Source organism: Lutjanus erythropterus, chromosome 18, assembly GCF_056507025.1.
Source record: "Lutjanus erythropterus isolate fLutEry1 chromosome 18, fLutEry1.hap2, whole genome shotgun sequence".
Lineage (NCBI taxonomy): Eukaryota > Metazoa > Chordata > Actinopteri > Lutjaniformes > Lutjanidae > Lutjanus > Lutjanus erythropterus.
In genome coordinates this window covers 11,079,354-11,098,570 of record NC_139334.1, presented here as the reverse complement: position 1 = coordinate 11,098,570, position 19,217 = coordinate 11,079,354, and the positions used below count along the sequence as shown (strand labels likewise).

The 19,217-nt window shown below is 38.4% G+C and overlaps 1 protein-coding gene across 1 annotated transcript in view; it reads left to right on the top strand.

Annotated features, from left to right (window-relative positions):
• The window catches only part of tmem63c (transmembrane protein 63C), a 44,288-nt gene that overhangs the window by 11,710 nt on the left and 13,361 nt on the right, over window positions 1–19,217 (top strand). Inside the window, exons 2-8 of the mRNA XM_084742872.1 lie at window positions 5,334–5,559; window positions 10,852–10,931; window positions 13,226–13,313; window positions 15,063–15,100; window positions 16,241–16,383; window positions 18,695–18,746; window positions 18,836–18,944. Coding sequence (XP_084598998.1) covers window positions 5,350–5,559; window positions 10,852–10,931; window positions 13,226–13,313; window positions 15,063–15,100; window positions 16,241–16,383; window positions 18,695–18,746; window positions 18,836–18,944 — 720 coding nt within the window. The 5' untranslated portion in view covers window positions 5,334–5,349. The remainder of the gene's footprint in view (window positions 1–5,333; window positions 5,560–10,851; window positions 10,932–13,225; window positions 13,314–15,062; window positions 15,101–16,240; window positions 16,384–18,694; window positions 18,747–18,835; window positions 18,945–19,217) is intronic.

Below are 19,217 nucleotides of genomic sequence, written 5' to 3'. Positions count from 1 at the left end.
GGATGAGGAGGAGAGAAATGAGCAGAGGGAGAGGATTAGACAGACTTCAGATTTGCAGAGTTCAGTAAGCTGGGGAGGAAATGGATACCATAGGATAACTGTGAGCATGTTTGAGTGTTCATATGTGATGGATGAGACAGAAAGAGAATATCCACGGAGTCTCGTGGTTAAACTGCTGAGTCATGCTGTGACGTTTTGTCCAAATGTTGTGTGAAACCACACCATAGTCAGCCTGTATCCCTCAGCATCCTGCTCTGTTCTGGAGGTGGAGAGGAAGAGTTTCGCTGTTTGCATCAGAAGCCGGCAGCGTTCAAAGTGAATGACCCGTCTGATGCAGGAAGAGGAGCAGCTCAGTGAGCCGATAAAGGTCTGTCTAAGCTTCTGCATGTCAAAGTTTGTTAGAGCTCAGTATGCTTCCAGTTTAGATTTAGCTGGTTGTTTGTAAGTCGTCATTTGTGTTAGATTTAGCTCCTGTTGCTGCTTGATTGTTTGCAACCATCAGCTCATCACAGGGATATAAAAATAGTCACAGAACAGTTTACTGCAGCTTTCCATTTCAGACTTTGACATGACTGAATCAGTTAGAAAAACAGGATAAATAGGATAAATACTTAAACAGTATCACATAGTGCTGCCACTAGCAATGTGATTTATTTAAAAAATGCTTTGGTTGATTTATTGAATCGACTAATTGATTGGTTGATCAAAATAATATTAGTTGCCAATTATTTTGATAGTTTCAGTCATTTTCCAAGCAAACATCTCAAACATTTGCAGTTTCCGACATCTTAAACATAAGAATTTGTTGCTTTTCTTTGCCACATATGATAGTACATAACAGGTCCTTGGGTTTTGGACTTTTAGTTGGACAAATGAGAAGCAAATTTTTGTCATTTGATAAATTAATTAATTAATTGTGAAAATGAAAAGTCAGATTCATTGAAAATAAAAACAGTCACTAGTTGCAGCCCTTTTGATTATGTCTAAAAATGTGTTTCCAAAATGATAATTTTAGACACAAAATCTTCCTCTAAAATGTATTTATTTTAAATATCTGTAATAAGATATAGAATTCACTGACCTAAATAGTTAAAAATGCTAAAAATCAATTATTTGCTTAATCATAAATAATTACTAAGATACAAAACCCACATTTTTTTCTCTTTCTTCCTAACTTTCATTAGTTTTCTTATTCAACAAACAGCTCAGCTAGACAAAACAATGTCAACTAAGGCACAATTATTTCCACTTGTGTACTGCCAATTAATTATTGATTAATACATTTTTATTCAGTTAAATTCTTATATAGTAGTAATTAATCAATTAATGATTAATCATTAACATCCCTAACAGGGATGAAACAATAATCAGTATCATAATAAAATTGCTATTGTTGATTCAAATTTCAATCATTTTCATAACTTTGTTTGAATACCACACTTTGAAAATCTAGATCATTTCCAGCATCCAGCAAAGACAGCAACAGTCTCCCAGATGCAGGCAGAGCAGCCAGGGACGAGATGCCATTTCAAGAGGTTTTCACTATAAAACTTTCAGTGTGTATATCAGTACTTTTTGAACATTTTCATCACATTTTAATAATAATATTATACTGTGATAATAATAATTGTGTTCATACTGTATCATCTCTAGTAATGAGAGGAAGACTGTGTTTTATTTTAGAACTGCATGATCTCTCCTTGTCCTGTAAGCCTGTGTGGTTATTAATCCATTTTTAGCTGTAAAATAATCCTTTTGTGGATTTCGATGGCTTCATCGTTTATTGGCAGGGAGAGATGTATGGTGCATTGGCTTCAGTGGAAATGCAGCTCTGCTGACTGACTGCAGACTGTGTGAGTGTACGTTATGGATTTGCTCTGTGATCCATCCTCGGGGATTCTCCTCCCCAGTTGTCTCCACAGGGAGGCTCAGATGTTGTGTATCTGACAGTATCAGAATATCGACTGCAAGCTTTACTCTTTCACAACAGGAAGTAGGAAAGAGAGACTACAGTGGCACAAAGAGAGCTGTTGGGTTGTATTTTTATACTTCTGTACATCTCCAGTCCTCTGTGGTGGTGTGATGTACAGCAGCAGTCCAGCAGTAAGCCATTGATCAGCTCGCCTCCCACATCAGACATCCTGCTGCGGCTTCTGTTGCACAACAAGTGCTGTTTGGTAAAATGCTTCACAAAACTGTGATGGAGCTTCTGAGGAAGTGACATCATTGGCGCAGTGATAAATCACACCGAGGTTGGGTTCTGTGATGTGTGCCAGTTCGGAGGCCTTTAGCTTCCTCTCCCTTTTCTCACTTGTTTCAATCATTGTGTTACCTCACAGCTCTTGTGAGAGTTGGACAGCAGAGGGTTGTTGTGATGCAGTTTTGGCTGCCATTTACTGCTGCAGAGCTGTGTTTACTACAGGGCACGCCGCACTGTCACTGTAATAATGACGCTGGATTTAGCAGACGACCTCAGTAATATAAAGTCTTTTTTTTTTTCAGGTAGTAAACATGAACAGTTTCTGAAAATCAATAATAATGCATCAATAATGGCTTGTGTATTCATATTTCTATGATATGAAATGATTTGACACTAAGACATTCTCAGCCTAGATCACACATAGTTCAAGGAAGGCTTACTTCTCATAGAATTGTTTTTACAGCCAAGAAAAATATGCATCAGTAAAATTCATAGCAGTATCATGAAACTATCTGAGAATATTATGACTAAAATTATGACTAAAAACTGTGTAAAATTATCTTGCAAACATTGACTAATATTACAACTAAAACACTGACTAAAATTACGACTTTAATTTTGAGTAAAATTATAACTACAACATGACTTTTTAGGCGTAATTACAAAGCAATAAACAAAGAGACATACCTTTTTTTCCCTCTCCCACAAGTCAAAAAACAGCAAATTTGAAGGGACACACTATTTCAAATACAGAAGGCTTTTAAATAACAATGTTGGTAGAGACTAAAACCAACCCTAGACTAAAATTACTAAACTAAATTTTTTTAAAAAGCGAAACAAAAACTAAATGAAAAATTATTGTCAAAACTGACATTGGTAACAGCATCTCTTCAATATACTGTGGAGTTTTATTTTCCTGTGAAATGTGATGATTGACGCCTTTTATTCAGGTGGAATCACAGTATTGATGCAAAGCTTTGTCAGCAGTCTGTTGCTGCTCCATTTCCTCACAATGTTTATTCAGTGAGCAGTGTACACACGCCGAGCAGCTGGGAGTCGGGATTGTATTGATCCAGAGTGAGGACTGAGGCAAGTGTGTGCTGCTGGAGGACAGATGGTTCAGGCCTTCTTTCTGTGGTCATGGCAGTGCGAATGATCATATCCTGTACGTGCTTCTCCAGATAAAAGGAAGTACACAAAAAGTGGCAATAACTGCCAATCCTCAACAAGCTGTTCGAACCGCAGAGTACACAGTTTAAGCTCTGACTCGTGTCTCTTCACTCTGACAACAGAACTATGTTCTTGTCTGTGTCATTAAATGGGCTCATTAGCTCCTGTTTCCTGTTCTGTATTATAGCTTTTTAAAGAGCATGCAGTATATCTGTCATCCAATCAGTTTGTCGCTTCCATGTGACATCTCCACTTCCATTTGTCAGAAAAAGAAGCAGATCAATAGCTGCTAATGGACCGTGATGATTCTTGCAAATACTATCATAACTGCACTTAGAGTGAGTGGCAGACACTTGTCTGAGAAAAATGAGTCAGAGCAGTTGTATGTTGAAAAAACAGACCATTAAATCCCAATTTCATTGCTTATCACATAACCACAGCCTCACACACTGTCTCCATTAAAAAGAACAAACAGCATAATTCCCAGTTAATGTAAATACAGGCTTATAGTTTTATAGCAACAAATGACAAGACTAAGACTTAAAGCTCCTGTTTAAAGCAAGACTATGCAACTTTTCAGAGGAGAAATAACACATGAAATGAAAAGTTGAATTCATAAGCACTAGCTTATGTTGGCTAAAGTTTGCAAATGTTGCATAAACTTGTTGCATAATGCAGTACAGATTTAGTTTGCTGGCTTCATGACTTTTCCCCTCCTGTGCAACTGCAAAAACAGCCTAGCATTTTAGCTAAATGCCTATGCTAACAGTAGGTTAGCTAAAGTAGCCTACTAAATGCTAGGATTTAGCAATATCTTAACATTAGTCACTTGTAGTTTCATTGCCAACTGTTTAGTAAAAGTAAAAGGTCCAGTGTGCATGATTTGCAGGGATTTATTAGCAGAATATGGCAGAATTGGAATATAATATTCATAAATACGTTTTCGTTAGTGTATAATCATCTGAAAACAATAATGGTGATTGTGTTACTTTAGAATGAGCTATTATGTACAGAGGGTACGGGTCTTCTTTCATGGAGGCCGCCATGTTTTACCGCTAGTTTCTACAGTAGCCCAGAACAGATAAGCCAATCACTGGCTCTAAATATGTCACATGTTTTGCAAGTTTCGTGGCCACAGAAAGTTGTCCTGAACACATGAAAGGGGAAGACGAGATTAACTGTGTGCAATTAACAAACTCACACTCACCTAGATGCCATTAAATCCCACACACTGATCCTTCAAAACCTGTTTAAAGAGAGATTGTGTGACTGCTCAGAACTTTTTGTCATATAACCCACATTACAGGTAACGTTTGCATCATTCTGACTTCCCTCATCTTGTGCTACTGTGAAAACAACTTAGCATTTTAGCTAAATGCTCAACAGTGGGTTAGCTAAACTACTAAATGCTAACATTTAGCATTAACTGGAAATTGCCACATGTTGCCACAGGGGCCGCTGTTTTGCAAATGTTAAAGCAAATGGTATGAAGTGTCAGTAAACCCAGTGTGATTGCACTAAGAATCAGTGTATGTGCTGGCATCTGAGAGCTGAAAAAAATTAATCCAACATGGATGTGCCAAAAACTGCGGTTCCTCATGTGGGTACTTGAGGCTGTCTCCAAAAGCAAGTCAATCCCCATAGACCTTTGCACTTCACTTTATGTGTGGAGTTTGCATGTTCTCCCTGTGTTTGAATGGATTTTCTCTTGGTGCTCCAGTTTCTCCCACTATCAAAACTTGTGGGCTTAGGTTGGGTTAATTTCTGCTGTCAGTGCCCTTGACCAAGGTGTTGGTTTAGAACTAGAGTTGGTCCCCAGGCGCTGTGCAGTGGCTCCTCACTGCTGTCAATACTAGTGTCAGATGCAGAGGAGTCATTACATTATATACATTATACTTGTACAACTGTGTATGTGATAAATAAAGTTGATTTAGTTTTATTTTTTATCTATTTTTCCTGTCAGGTATGGTCCAGGGCTGATGGCGCACTCTGAGCTGTTTGTGACGAGAGCCTCCCCTGTGGAGGGGAGAGCGGTGGAGCTGGATGTTCTGAGCTTTCTGGACTCGTTTGGGGAAGAAAACAGCACAGCTGAGAGATGCTACCGCTCGCACTCCCGCAGCAGCGTCCTCCAGGGTCTGCCATTTGGAGGGGTGCCCACGGTCCTTGCCATCAATGTGGTGCTCTGGATGGTACAGACTCACACACACAGTCACACACACCCATCCAACCAACACAGTTTACAGAATTAACTCCAGAAAAGCCATGGTCAATTAACATTTGTTTGGAAAATAACATGTCCCACTTAATAGCCAGTGCAGCTGATTTTTTTTAAGTTATGCAATAGAGGGATGTTAGAATAACACCATATTTCATTATCGTTTACTGACAAAGCCAATAGTGATGTTTGACTAAGAGACTATCATAGAAATGTTAACATTTGAGAAGCTGGAAACAGTGTTTTTGCTTAAAAGATCAAATAGAAATCGATGACTTCTAAAACTTACTGATAACTCAAAAAAAAAAACATTCAAAATGCAAAACTATAAATGATCAAAATACATCAGAAATCAACTGATCCATCAGTCATTTCAGTTCTTGCTAGATCCATGTTTTCTCTTTAAACAGGAAGCTTCTTCTGCTCCATCTCTTATTTGTATTGAGCTGCAGCTCAGAGGACCTTGACAACAAGGTTTCTGAATATATCCAAGCTGCCAACACCCTGTTGAGATGTTATGAAGAGCCCTGATACAAACAGACAACAGGAGGTGACACATGGTCAGAGGGCTGCTTCTGTAAATATACAGTATCTAATGGACATCTGTCTCCAGCTCTTGATGATAATAAAGAACAACAGCAGCATCAGGAGGGTTAGACATGCTGGACATCACACATGGATGTCGGAAATTAATGCAGGCATACTGTCTATTGGAGAAATGTCAACACACTCGTGCTCATGACCTAAATATAATAGTAATCCTAACATTAAACCTAGTCTTTACTTAAACCCTCAACCAAAGCACCAACTAATTCATATTAGTCACGTACTGAATGGCATCTGATCAGCCAGTATTTGTCTTGTTGGCTATTTGAAAACACAAAAATACATTCTGTACAAAGGCTGTGTTCAGTTTTAGAATAAACACACATTAAATAATGTACTCTAAGTATTCAAATATACAGCTGCAAGCTTTTGAAGTATGTGTTACAAATTACACTTTATTTTTATAGCCCAGCAAAATACAAATTACAAAATATTCAAAACTAATCAAATAAAAAACAGATCTCCAACAAAAAAGTTGGTGTCAGGCAAAGTTTTATTTTAAACAATTGAATTTCATAACCTAATCCTAATTGTACTCAGTTGAGGTCAGTGTCATTATTGTACTTTAGTGCATATACTTTATTATATCAGACTCTGCACATGTGTCTCCATTAGCTGATGAAAGCAGGAATGTCAAAGCTGCAGGTACAGTATGACTCTGCATCAGCAGGCAGTGTTTGTATTGATACGTCCTCCTCCTGTTTGATGATGATGCTGAAAGGCAAACTCTGTCATTCAAATGTAAGTCAAGTTTGAAAGACATGATCTTTTACCAGGTGGCAAGAGTATAATCAAATCACCTCAACCGCTGCTGCTTCATCTTTGAGCACTGTTTTTTAAATTCCTCTCTCATAAGCCCCCAGCTTTATGACATGACATCATATCTCTGGAGAACACCTTTAATACAACAACCAAGACTAGTCTAGACAAAATAAAAAGCAGCTAAAGTTATTAATGTTTTCCGATGCTGTTGTTCCACTCAGTGCGCTCTGTCAGTAATGTTTGTACCACAGGAGGAAGACAGGACTATTTTCATTAAGCAGAGAAACACAAAATATTATGACTTCATTTATGAGTCAGACAAACTTCACAGTCCAATGGCCCAAAAACATAAACTGGGACTTTTGTATTGCTGATGTCATGTGGAGTGCTTGGTGGTGAAGAAGTTAAAACTCTCACCTCGTATCAAGAAGGTCTAGGGCCTTTCTGTCTGGAGCATGTTCTCCCCCCGCCTCGATTTCCTCCATCTAAAACTGGATATCACCTTCAAAATGTGTGGGATGCCCCCTGCAGTCCAGACACATGTGCATAGGTTAATTGGAGACTTAAAAACTCCTCCTAGGTGCGAACGGCTGTCCGTCTGTATGATCGACTGGTGACCATTGGTGCATGCTGGGATAGTCTCCAGCCCTTAGTGACCCTGTCAAGTAAAAGCAGGAATACATGATGGATGGTTGGATACACAGTCATATATATCTGTATGTGATATTTTTCAGTTAAAGAAAAAGTAAGCAAAGGTTCAGCTGAGAGAATATGAAACCGAGGAATACTTCATTTGTTTCATATTCCTCTGCTGAGCCGGGAGCTTTAAAGGGTGACTTTGGTGTATTTCAACCTAAACCATATTTTCCCATGGTTTTGTCAAAGTGAATAATGCAGACAACATTTTTTTAAATTGGTCCAGTATTGAAGGAGAGCACCGCAGCCAGAAGAAGTCAAACTTGGCTGTAATGTAATCCCTTCAAGCAACTGCACTTCATCATACACTAACAATGCTTTTTTTGCCGCTGACTTGCTCAGGTTGATTTTTAAAATGTCTGACAACATTATGGAAAGGATTGCTACAAAGGCACCTGTAATATAACCGGTTAAATACTCTGTGTATAGTAGTTTTAATGAAAAACAGATATCGTATTTCCCTCACAAAACCAACCAGACTCCATTTACAGATGCAGTAAATGTATCATCATAATGTTCATTCAATAGGCAGAGCAAAACTCACCAAAAACATCTTGTCCACCTTTCCACTGCTCCATCAATAACCAGCTCCGGTTCTTTGGTCAAAATAAACCTCTTATCCACCATGTTTGATGTGATAATGTGTGACCTCCCTCTCGCTCCTCTCCCAATATTTTCTCATCTAACATGGCGAACAAAGGGTTTATTTTGACAAACCAGAGTTGATGATTGTTAGAGTGGTAGTCAGATGAGATGAGACATTTTTGGTGAGTTTTATTTAGCTCCTTTCAAGTTGAATGAAGATGACAATGACAGTGATAAATTACTGTTTCTGTCAAGGGAGTCTGGTTAGTTTGGCGAGGGCAATGAAACAGCTGTTTCTGGTTAAACGAAACATATCTTACTCTTTGACAAAAATGTCTGTCTCTGTAAAGATCATTTTGATCATAATGTTGTCAGACACTTTGAATAACAGTCTGAGCTTGTCAGTGAGAAAAACACAACAGGGATTACATTGCAACCTCAATACTGGACAAATTTCAAAAAATGTTGGCCCCATTAGTCACTTAGACACAAAAACATGTGAAAAAAAGTTGAAAAATACAGAAGTTGCCCTTTAAATTTTTATTGTCTCAGGGAAATATCTCTAAAAAATTAACCCAAACTTTAAATTTAGCCATTGCCTTGCAAAACACAGTGGATGTTTTTGCTTGTCTCCTGCTTGTCTGGGATTTGTCTTATAATAATGTACAAGAACACACACAAATCCAAACACACATTATGTGCATGTCATGGATATCAAATAACATTAAATCTGCATGTTTAAGCGTTCCTTTCACATTGTATAATCCATGTATACACTGTTTACACACAGAGCTGCATATTGTTCCTGCTGTCTCCACATAATAATAGTCTTCAGATTCCACTCGACAACCACCTCGGTTCCACTGTCAGGCTTTGTCAAGCCTGATCTCTGCACTGGTATCACTCTCAATCTGCCACCTCCGCGTTTTAATTGGCTCATTTCATCGCTGCCTGGTTGTCAAGACAACACAGAGGGTTGAGCGCTGTCTCTTAATGACAAGCATGAGTCAAAACACACTCCCCCCCCCAGGTGACGGGAGCACGCCTCTGCATCAATCCCACCATCATACAGAATAAATCATCTGTGGGATTTGAGGAGAATATGCCCACGCATCAAGACCAAAATGAAATAAAACAACAGGGAGGAGAAAGACAGCGGGAAAACAGTGGAGAGATTCATATTTAAAGAAGGAGTTTGGGCCCTGACTGCTAATGTGAGCACACCGTGCTCATTATTCATCTCCAGGTCTCAGTCAAGGATGCCCTGCTTGTCTATGCATGACTCCAGATCAGTGGCTCTCTAAGTATTTCATGTCAAGGACTCCTAAAGTGACACAAATTAGACCATGGACCCCCATCAAGATTTTGTCCCACAGTCCCCCATCTGATTAAGTTTTTCACTATTAGATGTTTTATTACAGAAAGTGTATAAAAAAAACATCACCAAAATAGTCATACATTGTGTCTTTTTTTTTTTTTTCGCTATTGTTCGGAAGCCGAAAGCAGCTGTATGTGCAGTTATTTTTTAATGCTGTTAAGATAAGTGAATTATTTCATTATCGTAACACAACAAATTTTGTTTTCTCGTAATAACAGATTTATTATTTCCTAATATCGGGCGAACACAGTTCATGTGATAACAGGTTAATTATTTGATTATCCTAAGATAAAAAAATTAATTTGTTGTGATAACAGGTTAATCATTTAGTTATCTCAAGATAATAAAGCTTGTTTTCTCATGAAAACAGGTTCATTATTTCGTCATATCGAGCTAAGATCTCATTTTCTTGAGATAATGGATTAATTTATTTCGTTACCTAGAAAAAACAAGCTTCTAGATAAATAATTAATAATATATAATTAACTTTGAATTGAAAGTGCAGCCAGTGAAAATAAATGATTCCCCTTTCTGCAGGGGACCCCGTGGAAACCCCTTAAGTCTTTAAGGAGGTTCCAAGGGGTCCCTGGGGGTCCCTGGATCCCACTTTGTTAACCACTGCTCTAGATCACTAAAGACTGATTCATTAAACATTTATGGAAGCTTTTTTTCTTATTAACATGGCTGTCATCTCTGCCCACTAAACCAAATGTCTTCTAAAGTCAAATGAGTTAATGATTTAATACCATAATTAAAGTCAAACATTCATCAGCACTTTCACTCAATTTGCATTTGTCAGCATGAATCCATCACCGCCCAGTTCTGCTCTTAGATATCTAACCAGAGCATGAATTCACCGTAATATTTCAACAAAAATGCTTCTTCCTATTCATTGTGATGTTAGTTTAGCTCTCTGTTTGTGGCAGAATAAAGGCTATTCAGGTTTATTTTTGTTATTGACCACGCTCATTCGTCATTAGTGCGCAGCATGTGTTCGCGTGTGCATGCTGACCTGTCTCTGGTAGTTTCCAAGACAACCACGTACTACTCTAAAGAAAGAAGACGGCTCATTATTGCTGCTGCATTTTGAACCTACAGTATTATTTGTAGGCTATTTATGAGGGGCCTCAGCTTTCAAATCAAGCAGTATGGAGAGGTTTGGGGTAATATTAGGACCAGAGCAGATGAGGACAGACTGTGTGTGGAGCTCTGCATTCATGTTCTGGTCCTGTGTTTCAGTTCCTGTTGCTCATCTTCTCCTGCCTGAGGAAAGCTGCGTGGGACTATGGCCGCCTGGCTCTGCTGATGGAGAATGACAGGTGAATACATCCATCACTCGTATTTTTCAACTTAAAATCTCACACACTTTCCAGTCTGTGAGCCACGTCAACATTTAAGATGGAGAAATAAATCTCAGTGGAACCACTCCTGAATCCAGATCCTGAGGCCTCCAGCGCCCTCTGCTGAGTATAAACGGTACTGCATAGGAAGCAAAGTACCACAAAGATCCTCTGCTCTGCTTTTGCTTTTAATAATTTGTGATGTATTTGTTGTTATTGCAGTGAACATAGTGAGTGCAACATGGTAATTTATTCATGTATTTAAGTGTTAACACAGGCCAGACATACATATACACATTACTGTATTTATATTTTAACCTGAATTTAACAAGGAGAGTCCCATGAAGAATAAGAATCTCTATTTCAAGGGAGACCTGGGCAAGTCAGTCAGCAGCAGAAACACAAAGTTACACACAGAAACAGAAAATGAGAAAACATGTGATGAACAAGGATTGAGAACTCACATTTCAAAAATATACATTTGCAGGAATAGTTGCATAACCAAGTAAATCAAATACTCTGACATCCTAATGAATCTGTCTCTAATTCTTTAGATTTTAAAAGCATTTACCAAGATTATTTCTTTGCGTTTCAAGTTATTCTGCAACCTATTCTATGCTGAGGTTGCAGCAGAGGTATGCCAAACACAGTGTGGTTTGGATCAATCAATCAATCATTTATTAATGACCACACAGTGAAGGTCAGTGGAACTAACCTTCATTACAACATTACAGGGAAGTTCAATTCAATGGAACAGTCCTGTTAGTCCGTTAATATTATGCCTGCAACCAATAATAATTTCCATTATTGATTAATAATGTGAATATTTTAGTTTTCATTTAAAGTCTTTATAAAGGAAATTCAGATATTTGTTTCTGTACATGTTAGACATGTTAAAATATTACTGCTGAAAACATGTGAAAAGACTGAATCATGTAGCATTAAACTGCTAGACTGTTGGGATTTGCCATGTTGTATTTTTCCATAAATCTGAAACCTAATTTTGTATACTTAACATTTTTGTAGTCATTCAAATTTGGCTAGGTGGATACTAACGCATGATTCTGTGGTGTGACAAACTCAGAATACATATATACTATTGCTTTACACAGCCTATAAGATATTAAATGTCAGAAAATCGAATACAATTTTTGCTTTGTAGAAATCTAAATAATTTCCTAAAACAGCTGAACTGAAGCAAATATTACCCAAACACAAATAAGTCAGGTATTTTTGAGGAACTATATTCAGACACATATGGTGCATGTGAGTATTTTCAGTGACAGGACAAAAGAATATGCTTTGGAAAAGAAAACAGTAGGGCTGCATTATTGCAATTGTGTTATGATTCACAATTAGTTGGAATAATCATTTTTACATCACCATTTTCATTTTCAAACTAAATTAAAATCATGTTGATGTGACATTTGTTGGGATCAGTACCAAAAAAGCATGTTTTCTTATATCTGGAGAACAAGATTTGTATCTCTGCAGCACCACAGTATTTCATCATAATACCGTTCAGTGAAACATTTCTCCTTTAGCTTCTGTGATTTTAATGTTGCACTTGGCCATATTGTGATTTCGATAATATGTCCATTATTTGTGCAGCCGTACAACACAGACAATACTTGTGAGGATAATTCATTGTGTGTTTTGGTCTTTTCATGGGATTGGTTGACAGAAATATAGAATATCACCAGACACTGTTCAAAATTTGGTCGATCGACTAAATGAATTGTTTCAGCACCTATTCAGATACCTTTAAGAGTACAAAAAGAGTCAAGTCTGCCCATCAGTCTGCATGAGTCTGCAGTGGTTTTCCTCTGCTTGACCTGAGTCTCCTCTCCAGGGGACTGCAGGCTTGATTAGTTCTGCCTGACCGGCAGCGGCTTCACGGCACCCGAGGGCACACAGCATCTGTGTGTTTTGCCAAGCGGTCCGCTCTCATACTAATTCAATTATGCTGCTTAATTTGACACGCTGTTGAATTGTCAGTGGTATGGCCCACAGAGAAATATCCACAAACTCAATCATCACACTGGCTTTATTAGATTTGATCGGACTGTATGTGTTTTATGTCTGCTCTATGTATAGAAACACAGAGGGATTGATTCCAAACAGGTGCTGTCTAGAGCAGTTACATTATGTCTTCTTTATGTGATCTCCTTCACAGCACTGCGTTAAATATGAGATTTATTGACGAGGTCGTGTCAGGCCATAATCGATATGTCGCTCTTCATATTTCTTTGTGTATCATCCTCCCGATTCAGTCTCACATCCCTCTTTTATGGAGAACCAAGTGAGAAAGAGAAGTCTCCATCAGAGTCCAGCCCCTCCGACTCTGAGACCAAGGACATGGTGAGTTTTTCATCAGCCTCTAAAAGCACCAAGGAATCCCTTAATAGCTTTTTCAAATCAATTAAAGATGCCTTGTGGATTTCATTGTTTTGTTTACACCAAGCCTCTGTCAGCAAAACACATTTTATGTGTCCTTAAGGTCTAACAAAAAAGTTGATTGTACTTTTCACCTGATAAAATTTTTTGCAAAGTCTGTTTTATGTGTTGGAACCGAAAGTGTTTACATGCTGTGTTTACTTGAGTATTCTTTTCTGTGGCCTTCCTTTAAAAGATATACTGATTAATATTTTGTTATTAACAATGTATCACATAACTATTAGCCTGTTTAGACTTGGTATTAGCATGGGTCTTGGATGAGCCAATCACAAGTGAACAGCACTAAATGCAAGTGTAAATAACCACCAAGACACATTGTGATCTATTCGCTCAAACCACTTGCTGCAGTGATCTGGAACATGTTTGACCACCTACCTTCTGTACATTAATACGTGCTGGGCCACATATTAAAGAAACACCTGCATAACTGACGTCTTTTGCTGGGGTGGTAGTACATACAACCACTAACTCTTGCTAACTGCTAGCCACTAACCAGGTTAGCCATCTGTCCTATTAGGTTGAAGATATACTTGCTTTTGCCTCATGTATCCTAAATTTGTTTGGCGTGATGGTTGTGTAGTTCTTCTGAAATTAACACTATGCTTGCGCAAATGTGTGGCGAAAAAGTACATCTTCGCCTTTAGCTGATTGGAACCTCGGACCCCCAGACTGGGACCTCAGATCACCGGGGGAGTGTTTGTGCTCACACTACTAGCACAATTGCTTTGGACCACTGGGATGAGGAGGTTTAATAAAGCTTTATTTGATCTTTAAAGGTAAGGACTGCTAGCTGCACAGCTAACTGAGCTAGCTAACCACAGAGAACTCAATACAGGCATAACTGTGCTACAAAAATGTAAACCTAACCCAGTGAAAACAGTCCCACTTCTGTTTTGGTCCAGACTCCTTTCTATCCATGCATCTGCTGGTAGAACACATACAAACAATAAAGGAACCTGCTCATCCTTAATTCTGCTCTACAGCGCCACCTGTGGTGAAAAACTGTCCAGGGTACCTTTAAGAAGTAAAATAGAATAGTTTGGGTAAGAAACACAGACAGTCTCCAGTTGCTTGTACACTGCTAAATATAAAGGAGAAGGCATTATGGGAGATGTTGAGACACATCTTATTTTTAAGACACTTTATCACCAACAATACCACAAACAGTCTATCAGTCTTCCTGGATTTGTTCTCAAGTATTTGCAATGTGTCACAGTTAATTTGTCAGTGACATATTGATGTCTAAAAATGCTGCCTGCTGCACTTTTATAATAAGGTCCACTTGTTTGAGATGGCACCGCATCAACTGTTGTAAGAGGAAAGTTTGGATCATGACTCAGCTGGACTGTCTGTGACTCCATGACACCTGTGTGATAGACTGAGGTCACTGCCTGCATGTTTATAACGGTGTAAGACAAAGACTCAGACTGGAGTCATTGTCCTGTGCCTACACAGAGCTGAGGCTGCAGTAAAGTGGTTACTGCTCCAGGCTAGACCTATTAAATCTGTGTCACTCTGCAGACCTTATTACTATGCAAATAGTGGATGCATGCAAGTAGCCAGACGTGGTGTGCACAGACTTGCATACATATGTCATTTATTATCTTCAATAACGAATCCATTGGCTGTTTTATGATTCTCCTCTCCTTCCAGGGCTTCTGCTCGTGGCTCTCATCGCTTTACCATATGAAGTAAGTGCACAAAGCAGTTGTAATTATTTTACCCTTCTCCCATCTTAGCTCCCATCCTTTTATTGGCCCTCCGTCTTCAAAGCTGATGTCACCGTCAAATGTAAAGTCTCGTGTTATATCTCATTTAGCAGGAAAAACAAACGAGTCTGGGCTCATGTGACCACTGGTGCCGTGGTTTTCCCGTTGAATATTTGCACTTGCTTGAGTCTGACTGCACACAACAGATTTGGGCCAGTAAAAAAGAAGATTTGCATGGTGACCATGGTTTCCATAGTATTGTGGTGGAGTTTGGGTGCTTCTGTTTTTAGCTCTCATGCCAGTGGCTCACCCTGGGATCCCTGGGAAAGTGCAAAACCCACCCTGCAAGTTCGCAATGTGTGGGCTGCCATGAGACCAGCATGCCCCTCTTTTCTTTCTTTCTTTCTTTTTTTTTTTTTGTTCTATTTTATGACACTGGGTTTCCTGAACCTCCAGTCTGGTAACCACAGCTTCTGGCACCAAAGTAGTGGTGCCACAGTTTTACTCATGATGAGGTATAAGCTGTCAGCCCATTTGCACTGGCAGTTGACAGAGCTGCATACATATGGTAGATCAAGATTCTCTGATTATCTTCACATCTGGATCTGTGGAAATTCCAGAGGTGGGACAGTCTCAAGTAATTTAGCTCAATTCAGCTTCATTTATATGGTGCCAAATCATAACAAAGTTATCTCGGGGCACTTTACATATAGAGCAGGTCTAGACTCTACTCCTTATAAAACCAATTGTTCCCACCAAGAGCAAGCACTGAAGCAACTGTGATGAGGAAAAACTTAAAAACTAACAGGCAGAATCCTCGAGCAGATTCAGGCTCAAGTCCCCAGTCTTTGCACTCAAGTCCCAAATTGTTTTAAGGTGAAGCAGTCCCCCTAATCAGAAATTACATATTGTGTGTTTAAAAGGCTCAAGATGATGAGCCTTTAACTGATGTTAAAATCAAAATTGAGGCCAAAGCCATCAAGTTTTTGACTCAAATCCTGGAGTCCACACCTCTGGGAATTTGCAGCATCTCTGATATTATTATGGCTGATACAGTATTTGGGATGTCTTGAAAACACGATTAAGAGACTCTGAAAGTTCCCCCTTTCTCTATTTTTGCAGGGATGAAGAGATCCGTAGCAAATGCGGCATTGACGCTGTCACATACCTGTCCTTCCAACGCCACATCATCCTGCTCATGATGGTGGTTTGCTTGCTGTCTTTGGCCGTAATCCTGCCGGTCAACTTTTCCGGGAAACTCCTGGGTATTTTCATCCCTACATGATGGTCTAGCTAGCCGACCGTTTGAAAAACCAAGGGATATCCTTAACCTCAGTCAAGAGAGACACGTGGGGCACCTCACAGGGAGAGCAGCCAGGCCACACAGAGACGATCGCACACAGCCACACACCAAATGATTTGTTAGTTAAATGGTCAGAAACTTAAGTTTAAAACAATCTGTGGTGAAGCTGAGTTTAAAAAAAAGCCAAACTCTCTTGCATAAGTTATATTAAGCATAATTGTAACTTAAAATGACCCATAAAACAACACTACGAGGTAAAACTACTACCACAATTTAAATGGGGGAAGATGAAATCTGGATGAAGTGATATAAAAATCAACAGAGCTGTTTTACTTATTTATTGACAGGCTTAAGGGATTACATGTATTACATGTATTATTTAATCAAGATACAAATGAAAGGTAACTGTATTCCATTCCAAAAAGAAGTAATCAGAATACAGTTACATTTGGTAAAAAATGGGGATTCCTTTGCAGGATTATGACCCAGCACTTTACTTGAAGTTTGAGTGTTTAGTACACGATTGCCGCTTTTCATCTAAACATGCTTTTGTGCATAACAAAGAGGGAATAACTGATAAACTTAATAACAAACATAAAAGAAATTAAGCTAAACAATTTGACCAAAGTTGGTACTGAGGCAATCTAAAAGTATGAGAAAGTAATCAGTTTACATTACTTTAATATTGTGATACTTGGATTAGGTTACTGACTACTTTTTTAACAGGTCATTAGTAGTTGTATCAGAATACATTTTAAGGCAACCATGCCAAGCCTACTTTCCAGTTTTAGCCCCTTTGTGTACTTTTTTTGTTCTATAGGTTTTTATCTATTTAGCGTCATGTCTTTTATGTTTTATGTTTTACTATTATGTTCATAGTATGTTCTCAGATACTTTTCTTCTATCTTGTAAATGTATTTATGGAACACTTTAAAATAAATCATACAGGTATTTAGTGAAATAAACTAATCATTTCTCATTAATTTAATGTAAATATACAGGTTTTATTTATTCAAGTTAATTAATTTAAAAGTTCTGGTATTTGTTTCTGAACTTATAAACATGAGTTCTTCTAACTTGATGTGTGAGTTTAATGAATGTACTGTTCAGAGTTCAGTCAGCTCATTCGATTAAGTTTCTAAAGAAACATGATCAGCAAATTAGCAGACGTCCAAGCATGCATTGTTTGAGAGATAACGCTCTCTTGTGACCCTTCTTTTTTATAGTTTGACAAATAACATACATGATGAAAACTTTATGTGTCTCTAATATACTTTAAGATAAGTCATGGCTGCTTGTTTACACAATGATGAAAACACTGCAAACCATGATGAAGGTTAGTATTGAATTCAGTCTCAAAACAAACAAAACAAACATTTCAAACTGAGAAAATGTAAAAGGAAATCGATTTTTTTTTTGAATGTTCATTGGTGTAACGTAAAAGTTGGTTCAACTAAATTAATATCAGGTTTATTTGATTAGAAAAGTTTATTTGTTTTGAATCATTACAAAATTACCTTAACTTGTCTTTTCAGATATTTAAGGCAGGGTGGACACTAACTTTTATTAGTTAAAAGTAGTTTCTTTTTTACAGTTTATGTTTGGGCTGAAGCCCATTTTCCGTTTCAAATTTCAAAGTAAATCTTGAACTTGTCAAAAGTTTCATTTCACTTAATGGGAGTTGCCAGCATACCACTGGCAATTCATCAAGTGGTTCCCCAAGTAAGACTATAGAAATAGAAAGTGCTTCATTTCCTGTGAACACACACATGTAGGTGTCAGGGGTGGCATGGGGTGGCAAATTAGCTGCTAAATCGCTGCAGAAATGCCTTCTGGCAGCTGTGTGTTTATTTTGTAGGAAGTGTTGAGTAAGCCATTCCATAACAGGATGAAGGCAGGAGCCATTATGGGGTCTACGAGAAGCTGGGCTGTCCACAGAAACTGTTTTATTACTGCTGGCTGTCATCTTATAGACCAGTGTGTCACCCTGCTCATTAAATAAACCAACACCCATCGACAGGCTGCCATGGCAACAGCAAACAAAGGGTGCCCAAATTAAAAGAGCAGAGTTAGGCATGATGGCGATGTTTGAATTTTGTGTGAAATTTCATTGAGATGAGAGATTTCATTAAACTGGATGGAAATAGTTTTCCCTGAATAGTGACATTGCTTCGTTGTTGCCTCAGGCTCCAGACAAAAGAGGAGGGGTTTTCCTTGAAGTCATTTAGAAATTAAAATGTCTCACTCTCTGTCATGTTTCATTATTTCTACAGGAGACAGTCCTGAAAACTTTGGAAGAACAACACTGGCTAATGTTAGCGCAAAGTAAGTCTAACACTTCATGAATGACATCAAATCTCCTGAAATAACACTGGACTCCTTTAAATTACAACAGTGTTTTTTCTGTTTCACAGGGACAAGTTTCTGTGGCTCCACAGCATCCTTGCTCTGGTCTACTTCATCATCACATTGCTGTGCATGGCTCATCACTCCATACGGCTGGAGTACAGAGAGGATGAAAAGGTCTGTCACCAACACGTCATGCTGTTTACACATCAAGTTCATTCTTCCACTGCAACAACGTCCATGTTATCAAGTCCATTTCTGTAGTTTAGCATGTTAGCATGCATTCTTTTCAACATAGTTGAGTTTAGCATATAGCATATCTAAGTGCAGGAAACAGGAAGCTAGCTCACATGTTATTGGAGTGCCAAAGCCACGCCCCTTCCAGTGTTCCCCATGGGCCTTAAATTTGGAAAAAATATAAACAGTGATGAGAGACAAATTATTTTTACA